The 26,692-nt window shown below is 36.5% G+C and overlaps 1 protein-coding gene across 1 annotated transcript in view; it reads left to right on the forward strand.

Moving 5' to 3' along the window:
* The first annotated feature begins 1,549 nt into the window (after nucleotides 1-1,549).
* LRP1B (LDL receptor related protein 1B) overlaps nucleotides 1,550-26,692 on the forward strand; it is a 1,255,163-nt gene continuing 1,230,020 nt past the window's right edge. The window contains exon 1 of the mRNA XM_054044441.1: nucleotides 1,550-1,794. Coding sequence (XP_053900416.1) covers nucleotides 1,713-1,794 — 82 coding nt within the window. The 5' untranslated portion in view covers nucleotides 1,550-1,712. The remainder of the gene's footprint in view (nucleotides 1,795-26,692) is intronic.

Raw genomic sequence — 26,692 nt, forward strand, 5'->3', positions numbered from 1 at the left:
ATTCCCTCTGAGACACCTGGTATTGGCCACTGTCGGAAGACAGGATACTGGGTTGATGGATCTTTGGTCTGACCCAGTATGGCCGTTCTTCTGTTATGTTAAACAGTCGTAAATTGTGAGTAACGTTAAAATTTGGCCCAGTAGAATGGTCTTCGCTCTGGTGTGTAATCCAATAGTAAATTACTCAAATGGTAGGGTTTTAGTATTCCCTGGTGAATTTTCGGCCTGATCCTGCTCTCCTAAATCAGTGGAAACAGGATTGGATCCTTAATTTTTTTAAACAGCTATCTCAGGGCACTCCTAACTGATCCACATCATTTTACTACATATGATTAAAATACTCCATAATTCCCCCAACGTGTGTTTTATTCTTTTTTGCGTTGGAGTTTTCCTCCTCCACCACCTGCTCCCTCAAGTTTTCTGGGTGTTCAGTTTCATATAAAATGTATTTTAGACTCTGTGTCAGGGAATATAAACATAAAGTTAAAAGGACTAAGGCTTTGCCCTTGAAATGTAAAGGGCTTAGCTGACAACTTTAGCTTCTTGCTATGTTCTGATAAAACACATCTCTAAAAGTCTATATAATTGGCTTAACACCTGCTGTTTGTTAAACGTGTTTTAAGTTTTATAAAAAGATAACCAAAACTGGGTTTAGCTTCTGATAGGTTCAAGTTAATACTTAATTTTTTTTTTTGCAAATAAAAAAGTAACGACCACACAAATCAGAAAAAAATATCTAAAATTATTTTAAAATGTGACTCCTATATTAGGTCAGCTCTTGTAAAGAGGCACCAATAGCTAACCAAAGCATGCACATCCCTCTTTGGATGTCAACTCTTATTTCCCATATATAATATGTAAAAATAGTTTTCTAATGGTAACTTCATTTCTTTGGCTAATAGGTAATGCCTTTTTGTTTGTTTGTTTGTTTGTTTGCTGATTCACTTAGTGTGATACCCAAGTCCTCCTGAGGTTTGTGTTTGTATATTTTTTTTAAAAAAAACCTCTTTTTATTTCATTTTTGCTATTTTCTCTAGCTGAGGCGACCATTTTCCTTTTGAGTAGAACTGAGTTACTTTGCTCCCTGTTAATCCTGTTCAAGGAGACTGCTGCTTCTATTAGATACAAAACTAAAATGTGCTACTTCTAGAAGAGAGGCTATGAATGATCTGAATCCTGGCTTGCCATTAGGGGACGATCAGAAAGGCTTAGTTGTTGGATACAATGCAGAAGCCTCCCCTTTCTAAATGTCCAGATCCCAACAGAATATTGAGAGTTACTTCCCTTTCAGGGAGACAGAAATAATTGTGATTTGTAGTGTTTGCCATTTGCAGTGGTATTTTCCTGTTGTGTTAAATGCCTCTTAATAAGTAATAGGGGTGATTTATGTGGACACCAAAGCGGTGTATGGTAGATTCAGTGATTAATCAGTGAATTCCCATCCTCTGGCATCTCTCACTGCCCCTCTTGCGTGATGTAAGATCAGACGTACTCTGCATTGAAAAGTCAAGACACACAAGCTGCTCTCACACACATACACCTCGCAATCCTGCTGAAAGCAGGGAGAAGGGAGGCAGCCTGGGCTCATTTAGCAGACGAATTCCCATTGACATTTGTAAATTACGCAGCTCGATTGCAGACTTGCCGCTGATTTACTGAGTGTGCAGCCAAGCAACCCCGGCAGAGGAGGACGCTTCAATCCGGCTACAACAATGTCTGAGTTTCTTTTAGCCTTAGTAGCGATCTCAGGATTATTTCCTGTTGCTAAGGTGCTGGCGGTGGGAGCCGATCGAGGTAAGGAGAACACTTTATTTTCCTCTGAGATGATTTGGAGAAGTGTCTAAAACTTCCTCCTGCAGCTCAGCTCAGCTGCATGGGACATTTGTCTCTGCCATTGCTTCTAGGGCTGGGAGTACAAAAGCAAAAATAAGATCAGGTAGAGGCATGCAGCACGAAAAGTATCTTCCTGCGTGCACAGCGGACTATGATTTGACTTAGCTGCCTGTGACAGGCTCTGCAGATGTTCGTATCAGATTTCACTGTAGTAGATGCTCTCTGACTGTGTTGCTTATTGCAATGCATTGCAAACCTTTGCGGTCTCTTCTTGTTAACGGTTACACTGTCTGCGAATCTACCTTTCAGCCCTCAACTTGTATTTCGGTAACTTCCTTAGCTGCTGCAAAGCAGCATCTCTCATGCTGTAATTCTCTCGGGGCTGATTTCCTGTATCCAGGCTGAGCCTTCTGGGGAAGGTACCTAGTGTGCTACCAGCCTCTGAGCGAATGCTACAGTTTAAACTGTGGCTCTGCACAGGAACAATAGGTCATAATCCTTCTCTCCCTATTTTATATTGATGCTTTGCAGCCCAGGCACTTGTAGTACCTTGAGGTACAAACAGTGATACACTTTCAAGCACAACTTCTTTTTTATCGTCTCCTCAGTAGGGCATTGCATTAATGAGCTAACTAAAACATACAGAAGCAAGAATAAACCAAGATTAGGTGAACTTTCTAGCAAGAACGTCGGGTTTATTTTTTAAAGCCTCTCTGAAGTTTTGTAACCTCTCCCGGGCGCAAACAGAGCAAAATGCACACAGATCAGTAACTCAACCCGATCGATGTTCACATGGGCATAATTAAATGTATCATTATGCACTATGGAAATTTGACTATTAAGATCCTCTTATTTTGACTGATAATGCTCAGGCTTTTGATCTAATTAGGAACAGATAAATGAACCTTATACCAGTGTCAGATAGGAGGGGATGGGGAGAGAATGGACCACTGAATGATCTAATGGCAGTGTTTATATGAAGGCAGTTATGTATTGACTTTAAATTATTGCTTCATTATAACCCCCCCACCCCCCGCAAACAAACAACCAGGCATGAATTGTGATGCTTCTATCCCATATGGTATTAAAAATTGAAGTATGTACTCTGTGTTAGAGGTGTGTGTGTGTTACCATACACTCTGTATGGTAACACTAGCTGAGGGTTTTCTGTGAGTAGTTTTATAAGGCTAGTCAGTAGTGTATTTTTTTTTTTTTGCAACTGCTGATTGGTTCTACCTTTCAAAGAAGCTTCTAAAACTATTTTCAGAGATCCTTTTATTCAATTCCACTACTTTATCATCCATTTGATTTCTGAACTTTATTTAAATGGTGTGAAGTTCATGAGGGGCTAAATAAAACTGCACAGCTAAGTAATAAAGAATGCAGAACCTTTTAGCCAAGGCACTAAAATTAAGAAGTTGAAAGAGTAACTATTTTCCTGTCTTAGGAAGTCTTTGATGAAAGACGACAGAATGGATTCTTTGGGCTGGAATTAAGTTTAACTGTTCCTTATACTGACAGTATTTGATGCTATTAATAGACTGACTTTACTATATGATGCTTGAATTAAATATTTTTAAAAGTAGGATTTAGGTCATCTTTGTATTATTAAGCACAAGAGTGTTATAATGTTGATTTAACTAAACGTTGTTTCTGTAGATCAAGAATTATTAAACAGTAAAACCCATTAGATCAGATTACTTTCTAGCTCTTTAGCCTCTAAAGTATACAACTGAAGAAATGAGACAGCATTAAATATTGTCATATTCAATTTGCTAGGAATTAATTAGATTTTATTATAAATGTAACTATATGATGCATTGAATTTGCATTATGAAACTTGGAATGTTCTACATCATACACATTGGCTACTGACTTGTTTACTGACTGTTTAAAACTCATTTGAACAAGTACAAATGGCTTTAGATAGTCTATTTCAGGCACAAATTTCTGCTATAATTGGACTACCAAAACTGTTAAGTCAGTGGAAATTGACTGGCTATTAAAAAATTAAATGGATGGTTCACACCACAAGCTGAAAAGCAACCCTCCTTGACTGGCTAGCAAAGAGACAAGTATCACCGTGGGATCACAAACGTATATATTAAAACATGGCATCATAAGATGCCAGGCTGTAGAGCAAGAAACAGGTTGACATTCAATATAATGCTACCTGCATAGCCTAACACTAAAGGTTCTAGGAGACTCTGCTCGGTTTATGAATGATACAAATGGTGTTTCTATGATGCAGTATTGTGTATATGAAGAATTTTGATCACACTAATGCCAGTTTGTTGGAAGAACTTCAAGAACATTCCAAGATTTGCACAAAAAAGTCTGAGTGTATTTCAACAGCAGTAGCCTGAATACATCAGTGATCTTGTGAATAAAAACGTTAGCTATTAACCATTTTGTGAAACGGTATTGGAATCTAACCTGGTGTACCCCGCTCAGTGTTGGAGTTTAGCAGATGACAATTGATTCATGAACTGAAAATTCTGATTTTAACTTCTGTTTTAATGTTTGTTTTTATTATATAGTTCATATTCATTTAGTGTACACAAAAATGGACTATTGGCTTAAGTTAGAATCAATCCAGTTTTAAAAAGGCAACATCATTCTAAAACATGCCATCCAAAAGAGTAGGATAAATCAGATTCACTTAGAATCAAGTAAGTCATCATATCATCATGACATGTCTTATGGAAGCAGAGTGTGGTACAAATTAAGACTTAAAAAGACATAGCGTTTAAACATGTCAAATATTCTCAACATAAGTGATTCAGAATGTACCACACCTGGAAATGGTGTTACATTTTCATGTCAGATAATGTTTGGGACATATTGTAAAAAGCACTGACTATACAGAAATTGGTTTTCTGTATTAAATGTTTAAAGTTTGTCAAACATGATGGGTTGCAATTTATCCAAACTCTCAAATTTGAAATGCAATAGTCACAGTATTGACTGAAAGGGAACTAGAAAAATATCCTGGATTTTATCAGATCTATTCTGCCACCAAAATGAGGTCACTACTGCTCTATTTTATATAATAAATAATAAATGGTTGGAGATGAGAGAGAAGTTAGGGGAAAAGAGAGGAAAGAAAAGAATAGGGGACAATAGAAAGGAATGGAAAAGCATTGGGAGGAAAAAGAAAACAAGGTCTTTGGCGAAGAGGTTCATTTATTAATTTAGAAAAGTCATTAGCTTTGGCTTAGTTTTCAATTGTAACATTTTAAAGGAAGTTCGTGGAACTAGTCACCCTTGAGGTTCTCCTACCCATAAAGCTAGATCTACTACAATAAATGCTGGAAAAATGCTTGATAACAGGTGACATGTCTGGGTACAGTACATACATTACCTGCTTTATCATAGATGGGCAGAAGAGTTTCAGAAAAAGTGGGTAACTCCTGTAATTATGTTAAGAATATCAGATGGTACTGTAGTTTCAGAAGGCAGTACTTAATGATTTCATCAATGAAATTTCTTGAAGGGTGGTGAAGGAGACATGTCATCCTCACGTCCTCCCCACAAATGTTTGTCATCTTAATGTCTCCCCTAACCCAACTGCAGGATTCTCACCTAATCCCATGTGCCCAACTTTTTTTTTTCTGCTCACCGTGAGACATGAAAACGGAATTTTTACAGAATCAGACAGATGCCGTAATGAGAAGATGTCAGTTTACTTAAAACTCATGAATTACCACGTAACTGAATCCATTGCACACATTTAGTTCCTCCTACCCCATTTTTAGTTTAAAAAGTATGTATTCCCCTTGTTTTTTTTTTAAAGCTATTTTGGATCCAAGGGATGAGATATACAAGCAGGAAGGGTGGGTTATCATGGAAACTACTCCTTTCTAGATTCATAAACCTCACTAGAAATCTCTTGAATCCACGTACAAGGGAATTTACTGTTTGTTTGTTTTTCCCTAGTGTCTCTTGACCACATGTAAAGTTTGGCAATACATTTAAATGTACCTTAGCATGTAATTGCCAGGTTTAAGAATCAGATGATTTCTGCTCTGAAACTATCTGCAAATAGTCATAGCGAATGTGTTTTTTAAGCTTGACTCCAATCACCTTATTAATACTTTGCTGTTTTAAGTAGAACATGGAAAAATAGTTGTACTCTACTCTGCCAAATGAAGCTGCTCCTTGTCAAGTAGTCTCAGTCTTAAAACAGGCAAATTCAAATAAAGCTGTTTCAGTGCTTTAATATAGAGGTGCCTGTTGTCATACTTAAATTTCTGTATATCTATTAATATATAGAGAGAGCAGTACTGTACCCACAAAGGCAATGGTTACAAGGTCATGGTGACATTTCCCAGTTGTTTACTGTGAAAAACAGTTTTACAGAAAGTTTGGTGTGCTCCTAACAAATGTATTTATCTTTGGAGAAGCAAAGTTATCTAGAAGGGAGAAAATAGAAGGGCATTTAGGACAAGTTTTTTTTTAAAAAAAAAAGAAATGCCTTCATGATGCAGTTGCAAATGAAAATAAGTGAAAGATTTCCATAAGAACATTTTTATTCACTAGTGCAATTGCAGTAGGTAAAATGCGTGTGTGCTCCCAGCTGAGTATGCAATTACATGTGCAAAATACTGCCATTTTCAAAACAATCAGGTGTGTGTGTGAAGTCTTGTTCATAGATGATATGCATGTTAATTAGCCTACTAGCCATGTTCTCATTTGCGCTAAGCAAATAGGTTTTACTTGTTTTAATGAAGGAAAAAAATCATTCAAAAAAGAAATTATAAAAGGCAAAAGTCTTAACATCAAAATATAGTAGAGAAATTTTGTTTTCCTCCAAACCTCTTCTTAATTCCTTAGAGGTTTAAAGCTATTCCTGCTCCAGATTAAGGTAGCGATCCTGCTAAAATTTACATAGATACTTAACTTTACTCACAGGAGTAGACCTCCTGGAGATTTTGGGACTATTAGCATGTGTACAAGCCTTTACAGAATAAAGCTTAAAATGCATCCTCTTCTTTTAAATTATTTTCAATGTACATTGAAAACCTACAGGGTTTTTTGGCATTTCCACATACAAATTTAGCTGCAGCTACATGTTTATTTGGGCTGTGATTATATATTTTTTTATTTGGGATGCTACAAATGAAAGTTATAATATGCGTAAGTATTAAATGTAACTTACTAATGTCTAAAACTATTGTTACTGTACATACATTGCTCTGTTATCTTTTTTCACTTAAATTGTGTGATTTCAGATATTATTCTGTATTATCACTTTCCCAAATGAAATAAAAAATAAGGTTTTCGGAATGAAATCTCTCCTTACTTTGTTTTGTAAGTAGCACCTAATTATGTTGAAAAATCCAGTACCATTTTTAAATGACTCTACATACCCCAGCCTACCAATGTAACATTCATTCAATGTAACTATGCAATTTTTTCTTTGCTCTTAAGCACCATCTATTGAAAAAGATTACTGGTAAAGCATGTGTATGTGCAATTGTATTCCAGTTAAGGATTTAGTTGTCAACAATACAGATGAAAGTTACTTTGTACTTTTTGGTATCCTATTTCTGAAATGCAAAACTTTCTGTTTTTAATATATTTAGCAAAGTGAGATAACCAGAGGTCTAATTCTGAGTTCTTTTAAACCAGTCAATGGAATTACATGGGTACTTGACTTCAGTGGATGTACTCTTGGTTTACACTGGTGGAAGACCCTAATCCGGTATTGGGACAACTATAAATGGATGCAGCTATCAGTGCTAGTAGGTTTTGATGCAGGATTGTGCACCAATGAATGCAATTCCAATTAAAGTCAATGGGAGTCTTTTAAATTTAATGGGAATTGCACAGGGCACTTAGTGATGCAAAGAAAATAATAAGCCATAAAATTTGCAGCCAGAGGTCTGTAGTTCACTATATTATCTGTGTGATTTTTAGTTTGAAAGATGCTCACAGCAGGAAGTTTGTCTTCCAAGATACTTGTAAAACACCAGGCAATCCTAATGCACTTTTAAATTATATAATATAGAACATAATTACCTATATGTAAATAAAATTGGAATTAGTCTTTGTATTTATTTTGTTTGTGACCTCTGTTGTGCTGAAGTGATTCTGTCAATTGATGATCTGACCTTAGCAGAAAAATGCATCTCAGATAGCAGGATTTAAACAGCAACCAATATTTGTTTCTGCAGTCATTAGGTCTACCCAATTAATAGAAAAAGAGTTGCTTCTTTTGAACTATTGGATAATGCTAGTCTTTGGGTAGGGTGTTTTGAATTGTCATTCTTATTTGGTTAAAATATAGTAGAACTCTTTTTGTGGGGGCAGGGGAAATGGATCTTACTACAATAAAAGCTACTTATAATGTATTCTTATTATCAGTTGGATGTCCCTAAATAACTTTTCACACACTGCTTCATCTTGAATGATTTGGCCTTCCAGCAGAACTGCATACTGTTGAAATACAGTAGAAATGCTTTAGAAATAAGAGTGTACATATTTCTTCTTCTGCTAAGATCAAGGTATGGTGGACTATGTCTTGTTTTTATTCCTATATCAATAGGATATCACTTCCTAACTTTTGTATGACACTGAATTGAATGACTTACCTTTTTAGTATAACAGGATAGGTGCTATTGAAATAACGCTTAACTTTAGAAATAAGACTATGTATAATTCCTTGAGGATTCCACCACCACTGAGTTTTTATCTAATGGCAATTCATAAGCTCTGCACTCTTTCTTCTTGAAATGAACAAAGAAAACTTTCAGAATGAGAAGGTATAGCTTTGTTCCTTTTGGGATATGTAGGGGTCTGTGTAGAGGGGTATGTGTAAATAAATATATAAATATATATATATACACACACACACATATATACATCTATATATAATTTTGGGGTGGGGTCCTGGGGAGAGGAAAGGGGAATACGTTTGCAAGAGCAAAATGTAGATGTTATCCTCGGCAAATGCAGTGCTTTTCTTATGAGGCTTTCTTTCAGAAAGGGAGAATGTACTGATGACTGCAGAAAAACCAAACACCAAAACAGGTTGGCAGTAGAACAAAGTGCACTTAAAAAAAATCCTCATGCACTTGTACATATAACATACTTTAAGTGAGTAATGTTAATTTATCATTTCCTAGATGAGGACATTTGAAAACCTGTCTTTAAAGAATACAGTGATGATATCAGAGAGATGTTGGTACATCTCTGAACGTGACATACACTTTTTTGGGCGGGGGGGAGGGGCGGGGGGGAGACCACTTTTGTCCACACGCTTACTTAGCCATTACATATGGCCAAACAGTTTTTAGGAGTAATTTTAAAACTTTGGAAGTATCAAACTACTAACGTGTCATCCTTTCTTGAAAATACTCTTTTGAACGAATGTCATCAGATTGTCCACGTTGTGAAAATACTTACCAGTAAGTCTTACAGCAATGTGTGTCTATCATGAAGTATCCCAAACCACTTCACAGAATGTGAGTCAGATTTTCAAAGAATACCTCATTCGTGCATACAAATACTGTGATTGCAGGGGAAAAGAATGGTTTTGTGAACACATGGCTAGTTAGACACACAACTGTGTGTGCAAATGCCCAATTTATATGAACAATGTTGGTATTTGTGTAAAAATAAATGTGAATTATGGAATATTTACTTGATATTTTATAGGAAATCTTGAAATTACAACTTAACTAGGACACCTTTTGTTCATTACATCATCCAAAAGACAGCAGATACAGTAGAAAAGTCACTCTTGTATTCAGGCAATGGGTCAGTACTGTCTCAGAAATAGGGCTGGTTTAAAAACAATCCACTTTTTCTCACAATTTAACATAGCAATATTTGTTTTTATCAAAATAATTGGAATTTTTCATTTATCAAAACTTAATTTTCTTTCTTAAAACCATTTTTTGGTAAATGAAAAATTATTATTTTGGTAGTGCTTTGATTAAAACAGACTGATAACTTAAAAAGGTTGGAAATGTGAAAAATTGAGTGTCAATTTTGTTGACGTTAAAGAAAAATCATTTCTGAAAATTCGTTAAACTACGTTAAAGGAAACAGAATTCATTACATTTAGAATATGAAATGTAAGGGCAGGATGGCTTTTACATTAATATTCACTACATTCACCTCACTTTCTGCTTTCATTGCGGGTTAAGTGAAAATAATGAGGATGGGGCTTGGAGGAGGGAGACTCCTCACAGCTTGAATTATGCAAATATTTTTGCACCCCTTGCTTTAGTGGCCTGATCCAACCCTCCTGATTACAATGGAAAGGCTTCTGTTGATTTCAGTGGACTTTGAATCCGGTCCAAAATGCAGTCTTGGTCTGAAAAATGACTATGTAAATAAATACGGCACCTTCTCATGCAACAGATAAATTCTCTGTGGATATTTGCAACCAAATCTGCTTTGCTTAAAAAATGATAAAATAAAAGTTTACTAATGGCACTTCTGCGGAACTAACACATCTGTGGGAGAGTAGACTGGATTATTTTCCTGTTCACTCAGAAACAAGATGTGGTTACAAACTTCTATTTTCAATATACTTATGAATCCCATTCATTTCAAATTCAGTCCTCCCTTTGCATCTGTCCAAACCTATAATTTTTTTCCCTCAGATTTTCCAGAGCTCGGAATATGAAGACTATGGGGTAGTATAAATGTAACTAGGGGCAGTGTTTGGCTTGCAGAATCTCTAGTGCTGATGATGGACAATTCAGAAAGAATCTAGCTTGACTCTCAGATTCCAGGTTGAGTTTGTAGAACTGGTAGTTAATTTAAAAAAAAAAAAAACTTTCACTTGCAAACTCAGTAAATGTGATCTGGAAGGCATTGCAATTCAGCAAATTAGAATCCCACAATGTTACATGTACGGTATCAATTTTCAGATTAGAGTACCTTTTTAGAGTACCTTTTGGCTGTGAACATCTCTAGGTTTTATCACTCTAGGTACAGGCACTGACAAGGTTTGAGCTCACCTGAAAAGAAGCTTAATAAGAATGTAGTGTATCAGGCTGCGTGGTAGCTACTTTGACCTACTAGAAAAAAAGGAATTATGAGGGGTCAGGGACATGATCAAATAAACTACAATAGCTATTCGACTGAGAAATATATGTGCAGAGAGGAAGCCTCATTATTTATTTTTGTAATAAAAAGGTGAGAATTACTTGTGCATAGCTATATTTGAACTTAGAGATGGAAAGGTGATTGTGGGTAGGCAGAGGAAAATGATTTGGGCCGGAGGGGTGAAAAATCAAACTCTGGATTGAATTCTGTTTATGGCCAATATTTTAAACCAAATAGTTTACTCCTACAGTTAGTAGGTCCCAGTAAGAATAATAAACAACAAATGTGACGTATTTAAAATCATGAAATTTTACAATGTACAAGAGATACAGAAGAAGTTAAAACCACAAAAATGAAAACTAAAGCACTATGCTATGCTTACCACTTTTCAGATCAATATGTCCTCATGCTTTTATTAAAACAATGAAAGGCTAAATCTGAGAGAGAGAGAGAGAGAGAGAGAGAGAGGGTATTCCACAGACTCAAGGTTTCCGAGGTCATGATACAAACTGAAGTAGCTGAACAGTCCAGCAGTGCTGTATGTCATTTCTGTCAGAATGTATGAGGTGTGTGTGTGTGAATATATATATATAGAATCTTGGTGTATAGAGAGCAGCATAAAATATACCATTAAGTAGAGCAAAGCTATTAGAACTTTTTTTGAGTAGACAAAATCTCATGCCCTGACCCAAATGGCCCATTATTACACTTCTTCAAACTGGAGCAAGTTATTCAGATCAGAGTGCATGTACAGCCTTACCTGAATCGCCTGCTTTTCCTGCACTTGCTCAGATGTACTGAACTATGTCCATTACATTTTTTTTCTGGTCTTGGAAGAGCTGTGATTAACCTCCCTGTGCATAATGCTACCCACTTACTTTGTAGGTTATACTGCTGTTGAGAATTGGTGTTTGCTAATCTGCTACTTCTCCATTTTTTTATATAGAGTTGTTACCCTCATATCCAGTAATCTACAGGAGAGTTTTACTTAAATGTGTTTAATTTCCTTTTTTATTTCTTTCCCACATGTTAAATAGTTGGGATACTCAAAATTTCCAGCCTTTACAATTTACGTTGCCCTATCAATGTTTTCTTTTCCTTGTAGAAATTCTTCATGTCACTATTTTAATTTTGACTGCTCTTGGGGCAGTAAGAAGTGAGCACCAAACAGATGAGTGAAATTCAGAATTAGTGTGCAAATACAGAATGTGCATCTCAATATTCAGAGCATCTCTTACGGCATGTTAAAAGTACAAGTTTGCCACAGTCTTTCTACTCTCAACATTGGTATAGTGCAATTGTAATTGTGGCTGCTCCAGCACTCCTCAAAATTTGATCCAAAAGGCAGAACACGCACTCTTAACATCCTGATCTTGTCATGAGCTCCTGCACCTGAGCAGAGCCCTATTAACTTCAGTTAGCTACTGCATGGTTTCAGGGGTCCACTCATGCAGAGCTTATAGCAGGACAAAGACCTCTGCTGGTATAGTCTCACCATCAGTACTGCATTCATTTGTGATCACAATACTACAGACACAAATTCATAGATTCTAGGACTGAAAGGGACTTCGAGAGGTCATCGAGTCCAGTCCCCTGCCCACTTGGCAGGACCAAATACTGTGTAGATCATCCCTGATAGACATTTATCTAACCTACTCTTAAATATCTCCAAATGGAATAGAGAATGGAAATAAGGAGAGAGAAAAGGGTAATGTAGGGAGAGATTAAAGTTATAGGATTATTTTGTTTGGGAAGGAGCACAAGAGCAGATATGAAAGGAACAGGGTAGTCTCCATTTTTAAAAAATGACAGCTTTTACCAACAGTTACTGCATATTAATATCTGACTGACCACACTTTCCCCCTCCTATGTAGACTAGCAGATATAAGGCAACGTTTGGCAAATATTAGTATTGCTTCTTACAAGCGGTGATGAAAAGTTTATTTTGGTGAAGTTCTATGGCCTTTGTTATGTAGTAGGTCAGACTAGATGATCACAATGGTCCCTTCTGGCCTTGGAATCTATGAAATTAAGTCTATGGCTCTCTTGTCTGGAAATACTTTATGACCTCCTTGGAGGAGTTGCTCTGGAAACGAATAGGATAATAAATGAATTCATGAGTGATCCATTGCTAATGAGAGTCTCAGTGGTACTGTCCTGAGTGTCATGTTAGTATGATGGGTATACATCAAGTCCTTACAGGGTCCAAGGAAATTTTCGACATGCATCTGACTTCTTCTAGAGTTAGCATAAAGAATAATATTTTCTGGCTGACAAACAATTTTGAAGGTTTATAGCTGCCCTTCCCTATAGAGACTCCCATCTTTTTGTGGAAAAAAATATTATTGTCAGTGATAGTGCAGTAATGTTTTAATAATACCAAGTAAGTTTTCCAAAACTTTTATTACTAAAATCACACAGGAGGACAATTTGCTTTCTTGTCAGCATTCCCCTATTAACAGCTTTCTGTCAGAAAAGTGAAGAGAATAGAATCCAGGGTTATGCTTTGTCTCTCTTAAATCAGTATAATTTATTCTACTTAGCTTTTGAGAAATACAAAGAATGTGGACTTTGCATATAGTATTTGCTTTTGGGGTTTGGGGAAGAATGTGCGTGCACTCTTTGCAGTGGAAATGGTTGCTCTTTAACAAAACTAGTTACATCATAAAAGGTTCATCTTTCATGAATGTGTAATTTTTTTTTTTCAGAACAAAGGTTTGTATTGTAATCTAATCCTTGTCATTAATTTTGGGTAGTTGGAGGGATATAATTTATTGTGATATGCTGAGCTTTACAAATTCTCTGGATCCGATAAGCTGATGGATCTTCTAAAAATTGTCCCAAGAAAACGGTGAAGGTGAAAAATAGCAAAGTATGCATTATAAATGTTGCTGTGGTTCGGTGTTATCACTGCCAAAAGCAAAGTGCAAAGGTTCTTTGTTTAATGCTGATATTTTAGTTTTCTTGATGGCTAATTTGAACATTGGTAATACTTTGCAGAAATGTAAAGGGGGGGGGGAACGGATCTGATATATATATATTTTTTTTATTATTTTTTTAGTTGTGAAAGTATGCCATAACTAATTTTTTCACAGAGCCTGGTGAACAGCAGAAACATCGAACTGGTGTACTTTGAAAGCAATGAGTGTGATGTATGCTCACAAATCTCATTAGCCAGTAACAACATGCATGTATGTATTCCCCCTCCCTCCCCCCCAATAGGACTTTAAAAATGTACCTGCTATAAGACCACCAGGGTTCAGATAATTCAAGCCTTCTGTCTCATTTTAACATATCCTGCTCTGAAATCTCTCTGGTATCTTACTGCAAACCTCCCTCCTTCTAGTGGGACCATCTATATCTCTTACTTAAAATCTATATTTTTAAAGTTTTAGTAAAATCCATTAATGGGTTGGACAGATGGTAGATACTATGTGAGATCTGGATTCAACTTCTGATGTGGGTTTGCTCAGTTTTCTAGCTCGGAGTGGTGATTCTGCAGAAGGAATGCTGAGAGGCCTCTATCCAACAAAGCACATGAACAGGTGCTTACAGATGAGCACAGTGGTAACCCCATTGTCTTCAGTGGAACTATTCACATGCTTAACTTTAAGCATGTGCTTAATTTCTTCACTGAATCAGGACCTCAACCCTGAGAGAGGATTGTGCTGTAGAGTTTGCACATGAAACCACTGATGGGGAAGGAATATTAAGTGTCAATTATCATGAAACAATCTGTCGTATTAAGGGGTAGAAGGTTTATATTGTTTTTGCTTCCCATTGAAAATGTTGTTACAATATGAGGTTTAACCCAATCTAACAGCTACCCTTCATTTGGGATAAATTTAAGAAACAAAAGGGGGTCTCAAAACAAATGACAGGTACGTTGTCATCACCCAAATCATGTGAATCTGCTCAGGAATAAGAACTTTATGGAGAATTTCACTGAGTATTGTTTAGTGGATGTACATGTGTCCATGGGTGAGAGAAACAGCAAACGCACCAGAGGAGCAGAGAGAAGAGAGCTCCAGACGTAATCTGAATTACTGAGTGTATGATCTTGAGAAAAGTCTAGAGAGAGTGCTTCTGAGCTGAGGGCTGCCTGAAAGGAGTTAGGGGATTGACAGTGTGAGCAAAGAAACAAGCTCTCGTTGTGCAATTCCTCCTGTGTTCAGGGAAACAGGACTTTTTACATTTTTTGATGCAATCCTATCGTTTACAAAGAAACCTCATCCTTTCATCCATTTCTCCTGACAGGAAAAAGAAAAACTGTCTGGCCTCAAACTTTGACAAGCTACCTGTGTTACCGATTTTGACCCTATTTTTTGTTTTGTTTTGTTAAACAGAAGACATAATATGGATGGTGGCAGTTTGAAGGGAAAAAATGGCATCCATTCATCCTCGTTACAAACCAGAATGTATGGGGTATAGACAAAATGGTACATTATATGAATTATAAATTATGTGATTATGAAGTCACCTGGTAAGTCTTCACATTGGATCAAATGCCACTGCATCAGATGGAAAAGAGAGGCTAAAATAAGGAAAGTTCAAATTATATTCTTGGAGCTCTTTCCAGTCTTATGTGTGAGAGTAGGCAGAAAATATTGGAGGTAACGTATTGGCTGTGTGATTGTAGTGAAGATGAAGGTTTTAGTTTTGTGGAAGATTGGGCCATGTTCTAGTCGGAGAGAGGGCTGTACAAGTATCTATTATCTCACATTGGTGTGTGTGTGTGTGGGGGGGGGGGGTGGCAATCTCTCGGCTGCAGGCAAACTAGAGCAGTCACGAGGGCAGTAAATTAGTGGCTCCAGGGGAGGGTGCTAAGGAGGAAAATGCAGTTCAAACTCAGTGTTTCACAACAAATTAATCTGATGTGGCAAAGAATGTGAAGAAATCTTTTTTTTTTATTTTTATTTTATTTTCAGTTGCATATATACAAATGCTAGTAGTATGGGTGACAAGAAGAGGGATTGGAATTTTTCTGTGGTTGGAAGAAATGAGGTATAATTGGCATTGCTGAAACCTGGTGGGATGAGTCATGTAACTGGAATGTTAAAATCTCTAGTTATAACCTATTCAGGAAGAACAGTCTGGGTAAGGGGAGAGCAGGAGGGGAAAGGGATTACTTTCTAAAGACATCCTTACTTATTTTAGAGCTATCAATAAAACTTGAACTTTAGAAGCTTGAATGAAGATGGATCAATGTGCTAACAAAGGGTTATCACCAGTAATCATCACCTGATTTACATTCGGTATGGGCGAACAGAGGACTGTCTCTCTCTCACTCACTCATTTTCAAGAGGGCTAATATCAGAAAGCTGAAGAAAATTGAGCAAAATCAACTGAGGAAAAATTTAGACATGGAAATTGGGAGGTTTTTAAGAAGAGTTTATTAGAACAGCCATGGTTCCAAAATCAGGAGCGAGTACAGCGTTGGCTAAAAGCCCATCCTTGTTGAGTGGCAAAGTGAAGACGACAATTAGAAACAGAAAAGAAATGTATAACATTGGAAAAAGTGGGAAATAAATTAAAAGTTTGTGAAGTATAGAAAATTGGTAATGGACAGTAAAGACATTAGGGAAAAATCCATGGCTAGCAGGGATAAAGACAAAAAACAGTTTAAACATATTAGGAAAAAAAGAAGTCCTAGAACTGATATAGGCCCGATATGAAAAGGAGCTGGTAATTGTTTTAAAGAATGATGCAGAAAAGACAGAAACATTCCATAAATATTCTGTATTTGGAAAGAAGCGGGGTGTGTGCTTGGACCATAAGAGAGTGACGCAGTACTTTTCAGGCTACTAGTAATCAAGAAGGATGTGTAAAAAACATTAAAGATATACATTTTTAAATCGGAAGGCCCAGGTAATTTGCACCCAACAATGCTAAAAGAGTTGGCTGAGGGAGATCTCTGGCCTGCTAATATTCATTTTTAATAACTCTTGGAATACCATACAAATTCCCGACAACTGGAGTGCAGATATTCTAAAAGAGCAAGAAGATAACCAAGGTAATTATAGGCCAGTTAACCTGACATCAATTCTTGAGCAAAATAATGGAAAAGCTAAATAAAATAAAAAATATATGGAGATATACCTATCTCATAGAACTGGAAGGGACCCTGAAAGATCATCGAGTCCAGCCCCCTGCCTTCACTAGCAGGACCAAGTACTGATTTTGCCCCAGATCCCTACATGCCCCGTCAAGCTGATATGGGATTCTATCAAATGCTATAAAAAAATTTCTTTCAAACAATGTGTTCTCTCCATTATATCAATCTTCAATATTTAAACAATATGCAGACTTCAGTGTTTTCCATACGTTGTACTTTATTATGAGAGCTGTTGTCAATACAAGTTGTTTCCGAAATACATTTAGGCATAAGATATTTACATCTTGACATACAAAAAACCTTCAATTCACTTCTAAGTATTATATTGAAAGCCTCAGCATATCAGTAGTAAGGATTCCTAATGCAAGCAAATGCTAACCTCCTGCTAATGCCTTTAAAGTGTTGGACACAGTTTAAGGAGATGCAGAGTTTTGGGCAAGTGGAACTTAGAAATAAAAATAACAAACTGGTTTACAGGAAAAAGAAAAAGTAGCATCTTATGAGAACAAGTGCCATTAAGAAGGAGAAAATAAATTCTTTAAAGTTATTAAAATTATATAGACCCCTAGGAAAGGGCATGGATGGGGGAGAGGGGGGAATGACCAGAGGCAGGGATGAAGGAGTAAGTGAGATATTTAAGGTTTTAGAGTAGCAGCCATGTTAGTCTGTATCCGCAAAAAGAGCAGGAGTACTTGTGGCACCTTAGAGACTAACAAATTTATTAGAGCATAAGCTTTCGTGGGCTACAGCCCACTTCTTCGGATGCAGAAGTGGGCTGTAGCCCACGAAAGCTTATGCTCTAATAAATTTGTTAGTCTCTAAGGTGCCACAAGTACTCCTGTTCTTTTTGAGATATTTAAACACAGCAATAGAGGACTCAAGTAACATCTGGAGGCAGAGTTAATGAAGTGTGAAAGGAGTCCTCTCCACACATTAGTCAGATGATGGTGGCCAAGTTATGGGGACTTGTAGATAAGGGGAATAAAGAGGGAAGAAGGATCTGGAATTTCACAGGATTCTGACTGGGATGCAGAATATTTTCATCATCATTAAACAACTTATTTGGGATCCAAATCTTGCTCTCCTTGGAGTCCTTAGGAGTTTTGCTGAGCAGAATTGGGCCCCAAATCTTATTTTACATCAAGCAATGTCTGTAGCTCTGAATTACTGTAAGGGTCACATTTTCAAAAGTGCCTAACTGTCTTGGTCTGCCAAGTCCCATTTTCAAAAGGGACTTAGGCATTTAGGAGCCTAAATCTTATTGAAAGTTAAAGGAATTTGGGTTTCTAAGTCACTTAGGCACTTTGGAAAATTCGCCTACTCTAAATCTGTGAAAAAGTAACCTGGGAGGCAGGAAGTGTACCATATATGCTGCATTAGACCTGGGATAAAATTTTAAAATACTTTTTCTTCTGGTTCTTATTTTTTTTTTTATCAGGTACTGTTGGAGATGCAGGTCTTGGGTAAGGAGGGAGGGTGGGGATGGAAAGAAGCAAAAAACAGATGCCTCACAATGTTGGAATATTTCCTGTTTGTTTAGAGTGCCTATGAAGACAAACTGTGTCAGCTAAGGTACTTTTATCCAAGATTGTTGCCCCAGTTCCTGCTGTCAGGTGAATTGCATGGCACTGAACCTTCAAGCCTCAGCATATGGCAACTGCAGTTGCTGCATATCAATGATAAAGGGTACAAAATGTAGATGAATGTATATTGGAGCTTTTACTTTAGAGGGAAAACTGTTATTTCAGTAACACCTTTCATGTGGCTTCAGAGAAATGATATTTAGTCACCCATTTCCTACATTAAATCTAAGGAAGTTTTTGGAATATTATGAACACTATGGCAGGTCAGGAAAATGTACAGAACTAATTTCAGTTGGAAAATGCAATTTGAAATAGAAACACTTAGAAACACAAAAAATCGTGTGAATTTGGCCAACATTTCAATTTGGGGAAAAATTCTGAGAATTTCAAAATGTTCAGTTTTTTTTGTTCTGAATCAGGACTGAAACTACTCCTGTAGTGATGGAACTAGGTGCTTGGTTCAGCTACCAATCCATTTATTGCTGTTTTTGGCCTGCACTTAACATGGAGCCGGAGATGATGAAAATCAGAAAGTCAGTATTATACTCTTCAGCCTTCCTCAGTGCCCACGTTCCATTGCTGTACATTAGAAGTGGTATCATCACAGTGCTGTAGCTTTGTAGAAAGCCTGATATCACAACAACTCCACAGAAGGCACTGAAGAGTCCAGAACATGGCAGCAGAGGTTATTGTTCTACAAGCGTTCACATCTTTGAAATGTCCTCCTGCACTGTCTATGGCCCTTTACAAATATGTTCACAGTTGCCATGCAGAAAGGTTAATGCTGAGCTGGTTATGTTCTAGAATTGGAGACAGCTCTATGGGAATGACCTAGGACTTAGTTTTGTCCCGATTGGTGTGGTTATCAATCTGAGCTGCTCCTTGCCCAACCAAATTTACATCCCTAATATAGTCAGCTAAAACCTGTTCAGCATGCAGTTTAAAATATAGGTTAGACATTTACTGGTACATGCAGATTTGTCACTTTGATAGTGAGTGAGTGGGACACCTGATAAAGTATCAGAATGCTAACTGTTATTTGCAAAAGGAAAAAAAGTCATGTGCCATTTAACTCTCTGGCTAATGATTCTCTTTTGATTTCAAAATTTGTAAATTGCAGTGGCTCCAAGTACACTTCTCTGTAGCTGTGCCAGCATCCAGCAAATAAACACACTAAAATCCAGAAAGCATTATACCATCTATAAGAAGTAGATACAGTGCCATTCTGAAATGGTGAAGACAGTTTGATTTAATTATTTCTCCCCTTTACCAATAAAGGACAAATTATAAGACCTGTGAGTAATTACATATTCAGTAAACAAGTATGGAAACATTTAGAGAAATATTTGCCACTAGACAATTACAGTCGATAACTTTGAGGGGGCAATCCATAAATCTGTGCAAATTTGTGCAGACCTGTCCTTTCTATGTGCTAGATGAATTGGAGAAAGCTAGATAATTTCCTCTTTCAGAACACTTTGCTTTAAACCCTCAAGTTACTTCCAGTGCTTATAATGACCTATTTCCCCCTATTATTTCTAGCTATAGTTAAAATAAATTTGTTAGTCTCTAAGGTGCCACAAGTACTCCTGTTCTTTTTGCGGATACAGACTAACATGGCTGCTACTCTGAAAGGTTTTAAGGAAGATTCTTTGTATGTATTCATTAGGAATCTGTTGTATTATGGAAAAATCTGTACTATTATGATGAATAGATTTGGATAATATGTCTGAGAAGAAAACTTTGGTGTGCAATTTTTAATCAAAATTATCTATGCTTCTTATCGATTGTTCTCACATAACACATTTTGCAATTTAACTTTTCTCCTCTAGTAACAATATAATCAGTAAAATCTCCTAACATACAGTATGGTAAGACATATGTACATAACCTATCATTTGCAGGTGGCAGTGCTTAGATTTTTCTATTAGTCTTCCAGATCATATTTGATGTTTTAAAGCAACATAGCAACCTTTGATCCGAGTATAATGTAGACAGTGCAAATTTAATCTTAATCTCTACATGTCTGAATTCAAATTGTAATGAGTTCATGAAATAGCTTAAAATAAAATTATACTTCAACTGCTTGTGAAGTTTTATGACAAAGCCATAGAGCTTTTTTTTTTAAGAGCTGACTTAAACATGCATTAATTAAAATGAATTTGGTTTTTGGTTCTTTCAAATATTATCCAAATTTGACTGAAGAGTTAAGAAATGTGAGGATCAAAGCCAGGAGTGACAGTGATATTTAGATTTTATTTCTTGCCAAAGTGAAGTATTGATGAAAAATGAAAAGGTGGAAAAAACACCCTTTCTGCTATTTTTTTTTAGTATATCAAGCTGTGACTTAGTGATCAGATGGGCATAGGACATGACCTTAGTTTTTTAGTTCAGTAAAAGGCACTGAGGTGGGTTCATTGTCAAGTGGCTATGTCCTTGTAAGATGGAGGCCAAGTTTGAAAGAGTTTAAAAGGAAACTAAAATAAATCAATCTAAAACTATTAAATTAATTTTATTACAGTCTTTAATAGCCATTAGAACTGTTTCAGTCACTCTCGTCAGGATTCATCTGTAGTTCTCAAGTTGAAAGGTTAATGACTCATTTACTAAGCTATGCAGTTTTCTTTCATTTTTCATTTACAATTATCTCTACTTGTTATAAAACCCAAAACCACTTCCAAAATGTATTGTACTCATGCATCATTGCTGTCAATTAAAGTTATTAAATCATATATTCTAAAAAAATGAAATCCAAATATGCATTAATATATTTCAATCACTGAATAGCCACTTCTTGGCATTATGAATATGACAAATCTGGTATCAATGGCAGCTGGAGCCTAAAGTTAGCATTGCAACTGAACAGATGTTCATGCCTGAGGATTCAAATATTAGTTTTGAATATTAGTTGTCCTGTGGTGGCCAGTGGAGGGAGGGGGGAAGAGTAGGAGGAACCCTTTAAAAATGGCCACATAGGAGAGGCAGGAGCAGCTTGATAGAAGATGACATGAAAGAAAGCATTGACTGTTCATGGGAGAAGTAGGTGAAAGAATGAAAAAAAGGCTAGCTTCATTGGCAGAGTAGAGAGGCAGAAGGTCATGGGATAAGAATGGGTAAGTAGAGTGGGGCAAGTTGTGAAGGGCCTTAAAGGTGAGAACAAGATGCTTGAGCTTGATTAGCAGGAATCGAGGGACTCAGTGAAGGGCGGTGGGTGAGGGAGAAATGGTAAGAATGAGTGGCAAGGTAAATGATCTTAATAGCAGTATTACTTTATGGACTGTGTGGTTTGAGGGAAGGGCAGCCAATGTGGGTTTCAAAGAGGAGAAGATTAATCAAAACAGGAGATAATGTTGGCCTGGATGAGTGTATCTGCCTAGGCAGAGAAACAAGTGTGGATCTTAGAGAAAGTGGCAAGAATAGATCACTGACTAGAGATGTGTGACACAGAGGAGAGAGGAGTCAGCTGACTTCCATATGATAGGCCGGAGAGACAGGGATAGTAGTGGTGGTTTTAACAGCTCCAGATGATGAAGGATGACCAAGGTAAAAGCCAGGTTTTACACAGTTGTCTGTTGCAACTGTACAGTGCATTCTCACTTACAAATACTTTAAATTAGCAATTTTTCTTTCAAGTAAGTCTACTGACTCTTAACTGCATTAAGCCCCATTATAAATGACATCTTTCTAACACTCTGAATGCAAGTTAGCTCTTCCAAGAGGAATGTTTTAATGAGCTTGTTGCCATAGCAACTTTGCCTCAAATGACACACATGAAATATACAGATATCTTCCCAAAATATACTACTTACTACTATAACCGGCTCTCCAAACTTCGCTGTTTGTTCCTTTCAGAACAAAATAAATTGTGGTTATACCAATTATTACCAATAGTGAAGGCTGAGATTTTTGGCATTCCCCACAATTTATTTCACCCTTTTTTATTCCTCAGATATGTTACCTTGTTACTCTTAACTTGGTACAAAACAAAGAATTATTATCAGCTCTATAGTAAATGATATTCTTAGTACTGATAGCCATCAGACCTCCAGCAAGGATGGGAATATTCACTGTAAATGTGTTCACAATGAAAATGTATTTAGCTTATGCTTCTTAATTCACATGAAAGGAGCTCTTCGCAGGTAGAAGTCCTTGGTCTTAACAAGATTTACCATGTTACATAATGAGAGATCCATTGACTTTGCAGATAGGTAACTGGGTGCAACATCTTGCCTTCAGTCTTCTTTTTGGAGCAGCTGCCTGTAGCCTAAATGATTGTAATATTAATATTTTATACTGTGCTTTACAAACTTTAACTGTATAAATCTCACACTGCCTCCAAGATATGTTCAGTATTGTTATCCTCTATAGAGGGCAAAGCCAGGTATAGAATCCAATGGTCCCATAGACTTTAAGTCTTATGCACAATTCCAGTAGAACACTAGTCCTCAAATATCAAAAAAGTTAATGTTATAATAACAGCCTGAATCAAAAGTTCATGCTCTTTACACTGAATACAGGTTTTTTTAGGCTATTACTCTGTATGGCTGGTGGGTATGTGATAGCCAGTCACCAGGGTCAATAGTCTTGTATTGTTTGGATCATCTGTTAAATACATGAGGTGAAATCTCATGTCTATAGTCAATTCTTAGATTAGTAATGCCTTCTTCCTGGTCAAATGGCTGCCTCTTAGAAATATTTCCACTACTTCTGTGTTTTTTCAATTTCTTGTAAGCTTGGTTATTTTTTAATCTGTCACATTTGATTTTCCTTCATTCTACAGAGCTTTTTAAAGCACATTTTTAAATTTGTTAGGGTACAAGATGGGCCCTTCCAGAAATTAAAATCCATTATCCACAGAACTTGCAGAGCATAGGCAGTAGCAACACATGCTACCGCACATTGCCCAGCCATACACTTCAGTCCTACCCAGGATGGTCAACATTTAGGCTGAAAGGACAATTTGGAGTCTATACCTGTTCAGTCCTGAACCCTTTTGTGGACTGCTGGAGACTGCTAGTTGTGATACAGAGAGACAAGGTGAGTGAGATGATATCTTATTGGACCAATGTCTGTTTCTGAGAGAGACAAGCTTTCAAACTTATACAGAACTATTCCTCAGGTCATTTCTCCACTGGGAAATGGACTGGACCAACAACTGATTTCACACAAACCACTTGAACAAACACACTTTTGATCACCACGGAACTCAGTGAAATTAGAATCTTATTCCCATAATACAAGAACTAGGGGTCACCAAATGAAATTAATAGGCAGCAGGTTTAAAACAAATAAAAGGAAGTTCTTCTTCACGCAGCGCACAGTCAACTTGTGGAACTCCTTACCTGAGAAGGTTGTGAAGGCTAGGACTATAACAGAGTTTAAAAGAGAACTGGATAAATTCATGGTGGTTAAGTCCATTAATGGCTATTAGCCAGGACGGGTAAGAAATGGTGACCCTAGCCTCTGTCTGTCAGAGGATGGAGATGGATGGCAGGAGAGAGATCACTTGATAATTGCCTGTTAGGTTCACTCCCTCTGGGGCACCTGGCATTGGCCACTGTCGGTAGACAGGATACTGGGCTAGATAGACCTTTGGTCTGAACCGGTACGGCCTTTCTTATGTTCTTATGTAATCAGTGGGATATTGCAGAGATGAAAAGCTCTATATTCCACTACTAGTTCCCCAACCCATCAAGTCTCCTTGTTCTACAAACAGTTACATATTTTTGCTCTTGTATTGAAATTAATTAGTAAAATTAAATTGTTTGTTAATGTGCTATGAAAAAATCAAGATATTTGAAAGCAAACTACTTTTATTATATTTCCTTATAAGATAAAATACATTTAATACTTAATAATAAAAAACACTTTGCCTGTATAAATCACTGCTTTACTGTATTTATTGTGCTATTTATTCGTCCTGAAAGCATACTGATATTTTTAAAAATGCAAAATCAGTTTCATCCAGATTGAATCACAAGATGTCGACAGGATCATATTTGGTTAAGGATTGTGCAGTTTCTTGTAAAACTGTTTGTCTCAAGTATGATACTGTTCCAATTTCCACTCTGACTCATAGACGGAGAATGTAGTTTCTGAACAACTTTAACTAGTAAATGTATTGAAACGATCTGGGGACACTTGGAACTTTTCTGTATTTTCTAATTTGATTTGCTGGCCATCCCTTAACCCCTATTTTTAATCAGGATATAGCAGATATCCAAAATGTAACACACTGAAAATGTTAAGCTAGATATAAAGGCACATGAAACTTCTCATAGAGCTTTCTCAGTACAATAGCTGTAACAAGATGACACTGAGTAGTCTCATGGCAGACTGTAAATGGAAGAAATAATACAAAACTCTGTTGTTACACAATTTATATTTTGAACATAGCATTATGGAACAAGAGGATACTATGTTTAAATACAGCTAAATTAAAACAGTGTATAGGCAGTGCATATTTAAACATTTTAGAACCAGCATGAAATGAACGTAACACTTAATTTAATGTTAATTATACAGCTTTACAAAATATTTTTCCTCATGCATTGTATTTGTTCAGTGGTTATCTCCATGTATAATAATATCAAATTATTATGCTGTCTCAGTCCTAAATCATATCACTTTTCACAGACCAGAAAATGACTTGTACTTAACAAAAGATATATTTATCTGTCTATATGGTGGATTTTAAATTGAACAGTTCCATACATAATTATCTTAATATTAGCTAATCAATCTTTAATTAAAATGTTAATTGCTAATCAAGATATTACATAAAATATAAAGCCTACAGTTAATTATTCTGTTTTTGCACAGGGAAGAAAACCACACATTTACATGACAGTGGGTTCTTCAGAATTGGAAATCAAGTGTCTTATGATAACCAGCTAAAAACATGTTACTGAACATGTAGGAGTTGCTAGCTCTCAAAGTGTAGGGAAAGGGAGGGTGTCAGTTTTGTTCTGGTTAAAAATACTCCCTTTTTCAAAAGAGTTGGTAAAGTATGTGCAATAGCAATGCAGCAACTCTGGTTTGCCTCACGGGAAACACCTTGTGGGTGAAATCCTTGTCTGATTGTAGTCAGTGGGAGTTAGTTGTAGTCAGTGGGGCCAGGACTTCAACTGTGGCATCTTGAGTAGGTAGTTCAGAACTCAGACCCAATCAATCCTTGCTTTTTGGTTGAGCGTTCCTCTTTTAGTTTGATTTGTTGTTGTTGTTGGGATGTGTGTGTGTGTGATTATGGTCACGTTGTAGGAATTGCGCTAAGATTACAGTCTCATTTGGGTAGGCCATAAAAGAGCTATCAAATGGGAATGTCTGTTTTTTGCCATTGAATTCGAGATAGATTCAAACAAATGAACTAGATGCAAAATATTGTATCCCATTATCTATTCCTTGATTTATTCAATCTACTTATTACATTTAATGACATTGAATCCAACAGCTGTAGTTACAGGTATACAGTTACAGCATATCACATTTATCAAGTAATAAAGGCATGCATGATTTCCATTTCAAAGTTCTACAAATGGATATGGCCAACCAATCCTTTTCGGAAACTGTCATGAGCTAAAGGATGGAGTTTAAACAAAAACTAAACACAATACAATTGTGTGGTGATTTATACAAAGCATATTGGATAATTTTAAATAATGAATAATAGGAAACACTCAGTCGCTATATGCAGCCTATTACATTTGCTTTGGATCATTGAAATCCGTTCTCCCAATCTTAATGGCAACACAGGTGTTTTGCTTTTTTAACCTATTTTATTTTTAACTGAGATGCTAAGGAGGACACAATTTAGGCATGTGTTCACACTACAGACTTTTTAGAGTAGTTACACTAAGCTGCAAACTGTTCAAAACATATAACATTCAAAGCAATGTATTAAGTGCGAAAAATATATGTTTGCATATAGAGCACCATCTGGTGATTATTCCCCACCCCCTCCCCCCCAAATCTGTTGAGTTGCCAATCTGTTTAGTTTAAGAAGAAAGTATTTTGGCTCTTGTGAGTAGAAGGCAGGTGGTTGTCTGACTTCTTAAATACTAGCATTTGTTTTAAAAAAAGAAAAACACTATATACC

The sequence above is a fragment of the Malaclemys terrapin genome, chromosome 11 (assembly GCF_027887155.1).
Source record: "Malaclemys terrapin pileata isolate rMalTer1 chromosome 11, rMalTer1.hap1, whole genome shotgun sequence".
Taxonomy (NCBI): domain Eukaryota; kingdom Metazoa; phylum Chordata; order Testudines; family Emydidae; genus Malaclemys; species Malaclemys terrapin.